We start from the raw sequence: 12,500 nt of genomic DNA on the forward strand, positions 1-12,500 counted from the left end.
TACACACACATACATATATACACATAAACACACATACATATATACACATAAACACACATACATATATACACATACACACATACACATATACACACACACACACATACGAGGGTTGTCTGGGTTCCGCGCGGAATCACTCGAAATAAGTAGCCAAGGATTTTTTTTTTATATTTTTCTCATGTACTTCGATCCTTTTTAAACTTTTTCCAAGTATTCACTGCCAACATCAATGCACTTTTGGGCTCTTCTGACCCACGCTGCAAAACACTCGCGAAAGGCTGTCTCGATTGGCCATTGTTGAACTTGTCAAGGAAAAACTTGCACCATTCCACGCGAGCTTGCTTTTGTTCCACAGTCAGCAGCCTTGGAACCCATTGGGCACATTTCTTTGTAAAGCCAAGATCTTGTCGAATGATAGTGTCGACAGCATACCGGGTCATCCCAAGTTCCACGGCAATTTTCCTGATGGTCACACGATCATCTTCTTCCAGGAACTCCTTCACACGATCAGCATTTCTGCCATCAGTCGAACTTCGCGGTTTCGGTTCACGTTCTTCATCGTCAAAGTTGAAGTGGCCTGTTCTGAAGCGCTGGAACCACTTAAAAACCATCGTCTTCTTTGGAGCATTCTTCTTGAAGATGCGAGAAAGTTTTTGGCAGCACTCTTTAGCTGTTAAACCATCAGAAAAGTCGTAAAAAATCATCACTCGAAAGTCACGCACGCACGGAGTCGGGAGCTTCGCCGCTAGCGCCGGCTGCGCACTCTCAGTTTGTTTGCTTCTCGTGTTCATTCTGAAGGAAGAGAGGGAGCAAAACATCTGAACAAAAACATGCAACCACTTGAATAATCCCTCTACACAGCAGAACAGGTTTTGACACGCTGACACTCGACAAACGATAAAATTCCACGCAGAACCCAGAAAACCCTCGTGTATGTATGTGTATATATATATACAGTGGTGTGAAAAACTATTTGCCCCCTTCCTGATTTCTTATTCTTTTGCATGTTTGTCACACAAAATGTTTCTGATCATCAAACACATTTAACCATTAGTCAAATATAACACAAGTAAACACAAAATGCAGTTTTTAAATGATGGTTTTTATTATTTAGGGAGAAAAAAAATCCAAACCTACATGGCCCTGTGTGAAAAAGTAATTGCCCCCTTGTTAAAAAATAACCTAACTGTGGTGTATCACACCTGAGTTCAATTTCCGTAGCCACCCCCAGGCCTGATTACTGCCACACCTGTTTCAATCAAGAAATCACTTAAATAGGAGCTGCCTGACACAGAGAAGTAGACCAAAAGCACCTCAAAAGCTAGACATCATGCCAAGATCCAAAGAAATTCAGGAACAAATGAGAACAGAAGTAATTGAGATCTATCAGTCTGGTAAAGGTTATAAAGCCATTTCTAAAGCTTTGGGACTCCAGCGAACCACAGTGAGAGCCATTATCCACAAATGGCAAAAAACATGGAACAGTGGTGAACCTTCCCAGGAGTGGCCGGCCGACCAAAATTACCCCAAGAGCGCAGAGACGACTCATCCGAGAGGTCACAAAAGACCCCAGGACAACGTCTAAAGAACTGCAGGCCTCACTTGCCTCAATTAAGGTCAGTGTTCACGACTCCACCATAAGAAAGAGACTGGGCAGAAACGGCCTGCATGGCAGATTTCCAAGACGCAAACCACTGTTAAGCAAAAAGAACATTAGGGCTCGTCTCAATTTTGCTAAGAAACATCTCAATGATTGCCAAGACTTTTGGGAAAATACCTTGTGGACTGATGAGACAAAAGTTGAACTTTTTGGAAGGCAAATGTCCCGTTACATCTGGCGTAAAAGGAACACAGCATTTCAGAAAAAGAACATCATACCAACAGTAAAATATGGTGGTGGTAGTGTGATGGTCTGGGGTTGTTTTGCTGCTTCAGGACCTGGAAGGCTTGCTGTGATAGATGGAACCATGAATTCTACTGTCTACCAAAAAATCCTGAAGGAGAATGTCTGGCCATCTGTTCGTCAACTCAAGCTGAAGCGATCTTGGGTGCTGCAACAGGACAATGACCCAAAACACACCAGCAAAATCCACCTCTGAATGGCTGAAGAAAAACAAAATGAAGACTTTGGAGTGGCCTAGTCAAAGTCCTGACCTGAATCCAATTGAGATGCTATGGCATGACCTTAAAAAGGCGGTTCATGCTAGAAAACCCTCAAATAAAGCTGAATTACAACAATTTTGCAAAGATGAGTGGGCCAAAATTCCTCCAGAGCGCTGTGAAAGACTCATTGCAAGTTATCGCACGCTTGATTGCAGTTATTGCTGCTAAGGGTGGCCCAACCAGTTATTAGGTTCAGGGGGCAATTACTTTTTCACACAGGGCCATGTAGGTTTGGATTTTTTTTTCTCCCTAAATAATAAAAACCACCATTTTCAAACTGCATTTTGTGTTTACTTGTGTTATATTTGACTAATGGTTAAATGTGTTTGATGATCAGAAACATTTTGTGTGACAAACATGCAAAAGAATAAGAAATCAGGAAGGGGGCAAATAGTTTTTCACACCACTGTATATATATATATATATATATATATATATATATATTAGTACTTGTCAAATAATACAAAGAGTACACAGCTAATTGGGGCTTATCAGGTGTGCACACCTAAGCTTCCTCTTACGGCGATTGAACATTGGACATCAATGTTACGCCAGAAAGGCTGCTTCGTTTATTTTGCAGGATGAATATTTTCATTATGGTTAACTAATGTGGAACTAAAATGAATAAACCGTAATGTCAAGTTGTACTGCATGCACAGTTCCGATCAGGCCGTGCCGTAAGGTGGATTTTTTTGTTTTTAATGTTTTTTTCATTAAGCGCATGCGATGTGTGTCACTACCTGGTTCCCGTTGCCGGCACGATCTGCGTGCGCGTACGTATTGAAAAGCTACGTCATCACACACTTTACGGTGCTGCCCAATCTGTTTAACGCATGCGTGAACACTTCACGGCATGTTAGGCTTTCAATATGCCTGTGTGCGCATGTCGGGTAGGCACGCAGATCGGGTAGCAACAGGCTTTTTAAACCGGTGTTGCGGTTTAAGAAAAATCCATATCATAACAAAAATAAACAACGGTTTTCAGTATGAACCGGTTTACCTCCCAGCACTAATATCAAGTATTTATCTTAGCATTCTAAATGTTCAGGGAGTAGGAATATCATGAAATTAATGTATTCTGTGTGTTGATCGCTGCCTGCGTCTCCCCTTAGTGCAAGAGGAAGTCAGTTTGAGAAGAAGCACGTAGCGATTAACATGACTCGGGGAACACTTAACACAAAGCATTTAATGTGCTACATAACTTATGATGGGGTTTGAGAAAACCAAGTACATTAAATATTCATTTTAACATGACGTTCAGTTTATGATGTTCTACTTTAATGACAAATTACGAGAATAAAGTCAACATCCATCCATCCATCCATTTTCCAACCCGCTGAATCCGAACACAGGGTCACGGGGGTCTGCTGGAGCCAATCCCAGCCAACACAGGGCACAAGGCAGGAACCAATCCCAGGCAGGGTGCCAACCCACCGCAGATAAAGTCAACATTTCAACTTTATTCTCATCATAAGCGTCGATATTAAAGTGGAAATGCCAAGAATAAATTCAACATGTTGTCACACTATTACACAGTACCCAGGTACATTACACAGTATATTGATAAAAAATAAAACAAGTACAACTTGGTTTGCAGTATTATCCAGTATTATAGAAACAGTATTCACAAATTTGAACATAATGGTCCACATCCAACCTTTTAAAAGCAAAGTATCTCCAGACAACAGACATGGCTCCTTTTTTCAGGAAATGTTCTTCTGTGTCATCATGTTCAACTTTATCGTCTGCTACAGCTTCAGTTTCAGAATGTTCTCTGTCCATTTTCACCGTTCAATACCTCCACTAACGCATGTACTCCGTTGCATGCGTGTTTAGCAGTGCAGCAGTGAAAAAGTTCCCCACTTAAACAGTTTCAGACTGCGCCACATTCTGAATGTTGTTTAAGCTATTTAAACCAGTGTTGCAGTATAAGAAAAATTCATATCATAACAAAAATAAAAAATGGTTTTTGGTATGAACCGGTATACCGCCCAGCACTAATTCCAACACTTGGAAGGAACACCTACAGCAGGTACAAGCTGTACTGCGGTCACTAGGGGGGAAACAGGTCTTCGCATTAACCTACAGAAATGTTTCTTTGGATTAATTGAAGCCAAATATTTGACCTCTCGGCCAGGTACGCTCACTTGTGCATGGAAGACAGCTAGAGGGTCCAATAAAAGGTAATTTCATGCCAGGCCAGGGGGCGGCGGGGTGCACTAATCTTTCCTCTGATATTCCTGCAGATCAAATACGGGAAATTCTGCCCAAGTCCGATGACGTCATGTCTGGTTCCAGCCACGAAGACATCACTTCCACCAACCTGGAGGCAGAGTTTGCAACTTGCACAGAGTGACAGGCATTCTGACTCAAAAGGGTTAACACAGTTTGGCAGTTATATCAGCAAAAGGTGGCTACTTTGATGAAATTAAAATAAAATTTTGTACATTTAATGGTTCCTTGATTTTTTTTTCATTTGCCACTGTTTATTTGTTCTATGCCTTGATTTCCTGAAATGTTAAGACATGAAACTGTGTGCATTTTCATAAAAACAAAAAAAACCTGATATATTATAAAACTTTTGATCAGTAGTGTGTGTATGCATATATATTTACCTAACCCAAGACCCATCATCAGTATATAGTTATTAAAAATTTAAGGCAAATATGAAAAGTCTTAACTTTAAATAACATACCCAGTAAATGGATTAGCAGTTTCAGCATGGGATGATAATGTTGATGAAGAATTCTCTAAACTGCTGGTTCTTGGAAATGTTTCCACTTCTCTCCATATTTTTACTCTCTTATTTTCTTCCTGAACTAATGCCATATCCCTTGCAACAAGTGGGTTTGGATCTAGAAAACAAAACAATGTTAAAATTGTAAATACTTTGAGCTATTATTTTAGCTTTGCTTCAATCTATTTGTAATAGATAGAACATTAGAATGCAAAGATGAACCTACATGCAGATGCAGGACAAGAGCCTCAGTTAATGTTTACATCAAACACTTGAATAAAGAAAAAAAAAAGTGATCTCTTATGATTTCAACCACAGTATGACTGATGGTGCCAGACAGGCTTCTTTGAGTATTTTTGTGACCATTGACTTTTTCAAGCTGACATAAAGGCTACGGTAACTCAAATGACCACTCCGGACAACTAAGGTGAGCAGAAAAGCATTTCAGAATGCACAACACATCAAGCTTTGAGGCAGATGGGCTAAAACCACAAAACACCACGTCAGGTTCCACTCCAGTTAGCCAACAACAGAAAGCAAAGGCTGCAGTGGGCACAGACTCACCAAAACTGGACAGCTGAAGATGAGAAAATCATAGCCTAGTCTGAAGAATCCTGATTTTGCCAAGGCAAATAGATGGTAGGATCAGAATGTGGCACCAAAAGTATGAATCCAAGCATCCAACATACCTTATGTTAACTGAACAGTCCAGGCTGGTGGTGCTGGTGTAATGGTGGGAAATGTTATCCTGGCACTTTTGGCTCATTAATACCAATCAATAATTGCTTGATTGCCATCACATATTTGAGTATTGTTGCTGACCATATGTATCCCTCCATGGCCACAATTTACCTGTCTTTTAATTGCTATTTCCAGCATGATAATTCTCCATGTCACAAAGCAAGTCATCTCAATCTGGCTTCATGAACATTACAAAGGGCTCCATGTTCTTCAGTGGCCTTCTCAGTTACTGGATCGGAATCCAGTAGAACACCTTTGGAATGTGGTAGAATGGGAGATTTGCAGCATAAATGTGTAGCTGACAAATCTGTAGAAACTACGTGATGCAATCATGTCAACATGGACCAGAATCTCAAAGGAATGTTTCCGATATCCTGTAGAATTCATGCTAAGAATAACTGAGGGTGTTTAGAGAACAAAGTAGTCCTAACTAGGATCAGTCAATTCAAGTGGCTTTATTGTCTACCCATCCATGCACAATATTGCAGCATACAGTGGCATGAAATATGAAATACTAGCCAAACCGCGGAGTAGCATACACTGCATAATTATGTATTGATGGGTGAACATTTCCTGAAAGACACAGTTGTCCAAATGGGGTGGGTTTGAGGATACGACTGTAGGTGAATGAAAAGATGGAACTCTGGAGAGGGCAACATACAATTGTCCGTGACTGAAAACTGGAGGACTGCTGTCACGCCTCCACCTCCCAGAAACCCCGGCCCCCCCGCCATTCTAGTCTGCTGATTTCTTAGTCATCTCTTAGTCATCGTTCAGTACGCACTGCATGCTCATGTGCCCGCCTCCAACTCCTCACCTGAGTTGCTTTCATCTCTGCTACAGTCCACATGCACCTCTGAGCCATGATGACGTTTCATTGTTCTTTGTGGGTCCGGCTGTTTTTCTAAATATAATCCACCAAGTCACCCAACCATGGTAGTAGCGACGGGGAGTGTCGCTCATGTGCCCGCCCCCAACTCCTCACCTGAGTCGCTTTCGTCTGTGTACAGTCCACATGCACCTGTGAGTCGCGTTGACGTTTAATTTTCCAAACACCGCCTCAGTCGCATTCGTCTCTGCTACAGTCCACATGCGCCTCTGAGCCACGTTGACGTTTCAGTGTTCTTTGCGGTTCCGGCTGCTTTTCTATATATAATCCACCAAGTCACCTGACCATGGTAGTAGCAACGGGGGGTGTGTACAAAGGGCAGGAACTTAATCAGTGCAAGCGTATGACCCGCACTTCCTGGGAACGCCTCTCCACTTGTCTCTCTTAAGAAGTTGGACGCCGAATGCTCGGGGGTCGCATAATTATTTAGCAGTAGGGAGTTTCGTTCGTTATCGGAATTAACCAGACAAATCGCTCCATCAACTAAGAACGGCCATGCACCACCACCGACAGAATGGAGAAAGAGCTATCAATCTGTCAATCCTCTCTGTGTCGGGTGAGGTTTCCTGTGTTGAGTCAAATGAAGCGAAAGGCTCCACACCTGGTGTTGCCCTTCCGTCAATTCCTTTAAGTTTCAGCTTTGAAACCATACTCCCCCCGGAACCCAAAGACTTTGGTTACCCTGTCGGCTGCCCGGCGGGTCATGGGAATAACGCCGCCGGATCACCAGTCATCATCGTTATTGGTACTACGACGATATGTGATCGTCTTCGAACCTCTGACTTTCGTCCTTGATTAATGAAAACATTCTTGGCAAATGCTTTCGCTCTCGCTGGAATTGGTGAGCGGGGCTCTGAGTTGGCAGGCGTGGCTCTGTCTTGCATGCGTCTTGCTTGCCATGGACTTAATGAATTCTTAGAGTTGGTGGGCGTGACTCTGAGTTGTCGTCGTATCCCATGGTCTTAGCGTTGGTGGGCGGGTCTCTGTGAGTTGGCGGGCGTGGCTATGTCATGCGTATCCCATGGTTGTCTTGCTTGCCCTGTCGGCTTAGTGAATTATATATAGATAGATTCAACGGCATTTTTTTTTCCCCATGCATGAGTTAACCACATTTTCCACTGCAATTACTGCAGTAGACTGGCTAAGAATAACCTATTCAACTGTCATGAGAATTGTACATTGTACAAAAAAACATTTTAATGTGCACACAAGTATTAATACAGGTTTGCATGGCCCCATAAAATGATAGTTTTCAAGGAGGGGGTCACTATTGAGGCACTAATGAAGAGAAGGAATCACATTACATGACAGTTGCAGTCAAAATATAGAACCTTAATATTGAACAAATAAAAACTAAAATTTTGACAACATATTGTCAACCATCCAAAGAAGCGTTTAGACTTAGTAAAATATCCAGAGGTGCTTGTCAAAAGTTGTATTGTATTTAACATGTTTTAGAAAAGGAATAAAGAGTAAAATAAGGTGATTGGGGCGAGTCGCACCCGATCGTTCGCTATTGCTTCATTGGATTACTGCGGCATGTGAATAAGGCACTGCGCCCACGGAGACGTATATTTATGGGCCGGCAGGATAGTGGGAAGCAAAAAAGAAAAGATTGAACACAAGGAGGTTAAAGAAAGGAAAAGGCAGTCATGGGAGACGATACAGACACCAGGAAGGTGAAAGCAGCACGAGCTGGGGATCCGTGAGGGAGCGCAGGCTGAGGCGATCTAGGGGCTGGTTCATCCCACTGACTAAGCGTGTAGAGTGGGGCGAGTGAAATGTAAGACCTCCCAATAGATCTGAGGAGCGACTGAGTGAGCGCGAAGGAAAACGGGAGGTGTGCCGACCTTGGACAGTCTGGCTGCGCAGCTGGCGGCAGCCAAGACAGGAGCTGGCAGAAAGAAGTTCGTGCTGCAAAGGCTCCGTCAGCAATGCCCGTAAAGGGTGAGCCGTGGAGACAGAAGGTGGTGTGCTGCGATCGGGCGAGGAGAGACTGCATTTTAACCTCTATTTTAGCGGATTTGTTTTTTTTTTTTTTTTTTTGCACACAGTAACCAATCTCTCTCTCTCATTCTTCCTAGGGCACGAAGCGGAAGTGGAAGCAGAAGCAGACAATGGCTGACAGTGAGATGAATCGTGTTGCAGTCGTAGTAGAGGAACTCCAGGCACTCGACGAACAGATTCAGAAACTCTTGTCCAGACGAAGATACCTTAGAGATCTGAAGGCTCGGCTGCTGGATAAACCATCCTCGCCATCTGTAATCGGCGTAACATCAACCCCGCGTTGTGCCACTCAAGTGAACTTCACCCCCGCACCTCGTAGGAGCGACACCGATGATGACCTCGGCGTATTTCAGCTATGCAGGCAGGGGTTCAAGGCCAGAACACCTCCATCAGAACAGGCAAGCATCTTAACTCAGAACCGGTTCGACCCTCTCCGCGTCCCCAGTTCGCCATCAGCCCCTGGTGATGTAATAGTGGTAGGTGATTTTATTGTTAGAAACCTCAATATCGCATGCCCTAATAGAAAATCGTTTGTTTCTTGTTTTCCCGGTGCTCGTGTCCGAGATGTGATGAGACGTGCGCCAGCAATCTACAAGAAGCACAAGAATAGGGCAGTTGGAGCAACTGTTTTGCATGCCGGTGTAAACGATATAAGGCACCGACAATCGGAGATACTCAAGGCTGACTTCACAGCATTAATTAAAGACACGAAGGAGAGGACCCCATCGGCAAAGATCTTCATTTCGGGTCCACTGCCTCTCGTCAGATGATCAAACGAGTACTACAGTCTGCTGGGATTAAACAACTGGCTGCAGGGCTTATACAAGAATCAAGACATCGGGTTCATCAACAACTGGGACCTCTTTTGGGAAAGACCGCGTTTTTTTCAAGCGAGATGGCCTGCATCCGAACAGTTTCGGCGCCTGGGTCCTCTCCAAAAACATATCTAAGGTAATTCATTTATCTCGACTATCTATCTCTGCTCTTAACCCCTTCCGAAATGCTACTGCTGTGCTAGGACATGATAATTGTTTAATAAAATCTATATTAATAAAAGGCAAAGCCCTCACTGACTGACTGACTCACTCATCACTAATTCTCCAACTTCCCATGTAGGTAGAAGGCTGAAATTTGGCAGGCTCATTCCTTACAGCTTACTTACAAAAGTTAGGCAGGTTTCATTTCGAAATTCTATACGTAATGGTCATAACTGGAACCTGTTTTTTGTCCATATACTCTAATGGAGGAGGCGGAGTCACGTATCGCGTCATCACGCCTCCTACGTAATCACGTGAACTAAAAACAAGGAAGAGATTTAAAGCACGAGTCAAACGCGGGAACGAAGGTAAACGACGTTAATTTTTGAGTGTCTTTTAATACTGTGTAAGCATACATATTAACACATGTGCAATTAAAACGTGTGCATTTACGGGGTGATTTCTCAGGCTTAAAAGCTCGCCTTTTATCAAACGTGGGAACAAATGTAAATGACGTTGTGGAGTGTCTTTTAATACTGTGTAAGCATACATATTAACGCATTTGCAATTAAACGTGTGCATTTACGGGGTGATTTCTCAGGCTTAAAAGCTCGCCTTTTATTAAAAAGGTAAATGCAAACTGTTTTCATTCGGAACGGCACAAACCACGTTAGATTTCAGCCGTTAAACGCGCAAAAATGTCGGTACACCAGATAAATAAGCGCAACATATTATCAGTTGTATTGTATGCTTACAATACATATAGAAATGTGTTAATCGTTAACTAATAGTACAAGGGGGCTCCGCCCCCTGCTCGCCTACCCCCGGCGTTTCGAGCCCGTGCCCGCTGGGTAGCCACGTGTGAGGATGACGCACGTTTAATACGGAGAGCTTGTCCGTGTCACTGTGGGGCTGTCCACTGTTAACACAGAGCCCCGTACGTACCTGATTATATTTTCCCTTTTTCGAGTAATAATTTTCATTTGTTTGCGATACTGTGATGTTTATCGTAATGTTAATAATGCATAACTGTAATGTGATTCACCTATGCCGTATAGATTGGATGTGTGAGGATGACGTATGTTTAATACAGAGCGTTCGCTCGTGTCACTGTGGGTCTCTCCACTGTTAATACGAAGCTCTTTCCGAACTATTATGCGGTGCATCGTGGAGCACTGCGGACTCTGTAGTGTTTACCGTTTGACTTCGTATATCGTTTAGTCGAGCGGTTTGTTTTTGGAGGAGTCTCTGCCTGGTCTGTGTCATTTCAGATGCACGTTGTAGGCACTTGCGTTCATTAATTATATCCAGGCAGGCGCGTGTTTGTATCTCGGTAACTCGAGCTGTGTCGTGTTGAACCCGTGCCTGCTTTGCCTATGCAGTTTGAGACGCGCGTTGTAGGAGTCCACATTCATTAGATCTACGCATTAGTGCCACTCACAATATGGCGGCCACGCCTGCGCATTCCGGATTATGTCGGTTCTTACCATGCTGTGTAGGCGCATTTGCCTTTTGTACTTTACTGGGCTTTGTGACGGCCGATGTAGGCGCCTGAACCTTCAGGGTTCGTATCCACTGTGTGGTGTGGACGTTTAACTGTCTTTGGTTCTGCCTTTATATTCTGTATCTCGGTGTGCATGTGTTTAGTGCCTAGGTTTTTTTGTAGCTGTTGCATTCCAGGTTTCATCATCTGTAATCCGCTCTCTATGTGTTCGTCCCCGTTCTTTAATCCCTTTATGAAGTTTTACTTTGTTTCCTACTCTGTTTTATTTCTGACCTCGCTTTATCCTGCTTGCAGCATGTCAGACCGTTCGTAGTCTCTCTCGTTTTATTGTGGGTAGGGGGGGCTTTGTTTTGTAACCTGCTCTCTATGTGTTTGTCTCTGTTCTTTAACCTCTTTATGACGTTTTACTTTGTTTCCTACTGTGACGGTTCGTAGTCTGTCCCGTTTTGTTCTGGTGCGGGGGGGCTTTGTGTGTTGTCTGCGCACGTGGGTAGTCTCTCCCGTTTAACTCGGGGGGGGTGTGCTTTGTTTCTTTAATCCCTTTATGAAGTTTTACTTTGTTTCCTACTCTGTGTTTTATTTCTGACTTCGCTTTATCCTGCTTGCGGCATGTCAGACGGTTCATAGTCTCTGTCGTTGTACTCTGGGGAGGGGGGCTTTGTTCTGTAACCTGCTCTTCATGTGTTGTCCCTGTTCTTTATCATCTTTATGAGGTTTTACTTTGTTTCCTACTCTGACGGTTCGTAGTTTCTCCCGTTTTGCTTTGTTGCGGTGGGGCTTTGTGTGGCGCCTGCGTACGTGCGTAGTCTCTCCCATTTCACTATGGGGGGGGGGGGGGGGGGCTTTGTGTGGCGCTTGCGCACTATGTCTTTTGCGTCCACGGGCACGACCCTGCGTCCATATCCGGTTTACCATTCTCGTTTAGTAATATGGATGGGATGGTGCTTTTCCACTCGCGCCTTGATTTAAACGATTCCATGTCTTGGTGGGTTTGCGTAGCATATTGTCAATATCTTTACACCTGTTTTTAAAAGTTATTGACTGAAACGGGCTTTCACGAAAAAAGTTAGGGCTTTGCTACAAGATACACCATCCACAAGTTAAGGAAGTAAAAATAAAAGGTATATATTTCTGTTTTATTTAAACCTTTTAAGTTCGTGTAAGCATACATATTAACACGCGCAATTAAACGTGTGCATTTACGGGGTGATTTCTCAGGCTTAAAAGCTCACCTTTTATTAAAAAGGTAAATGCAAACTGTTTTCATTCTGAAGGGCACAAACCACGTTGGATTTCAGCAGTTAAACAGGCAAAAATGTCGGTACACCAGATAAATAAGCGCAACATATTATCAGTTGTATTGTATGCTTACAATACATATAGAAATGTGTTAATCGTTAACTAATATTATGGGATGGTGTTTTTCGACTCGTGCCTTGATTTAAACGATTGCATGTCTTGGGTTTGCGTAGCTTATTGTCA

General features: G+C 43.2%; 1 protein-coding gene across 2 annotated transcripts in view; it reads right to left on the reverse strand.

Moving 5' to 3' along the window:
- Positions 1–12,500, reverse strand: part of pask (PAS domain containing serine/threonine kinase) — a 140,903-nt gene that overhangs the window by 71,623 nt on the left and 56,780 nt on the right. For both annotated transcript variants that reach the window (XM_051922876.1, XM_051922875.1), the window contains exon 10: positions 4,859–5,018. In XM_051922876.1, coding sequence (XP_051778836.1) covers positions 4,859–5,018 — 160 coding nt within the window. The remainder of the gene's footprint in view (positions 1–4,858; positions 5,019–12,500) is intronic.

This window comes from Erpetoichthys calabaricus, chromosome 2 (assembly GCF_900747795.2).
Source record: "Erpetoichthys calabaricus chromosome 2, fErpCal1.3, whole genome shotgun sequence".
Lineage (NCBI taxonomy): Eukaryota > Metazoa > Chordata > Cladistia > Polypteriformes > Polypteridae > Erpetoichthys > Erpetoichthys calabaricus.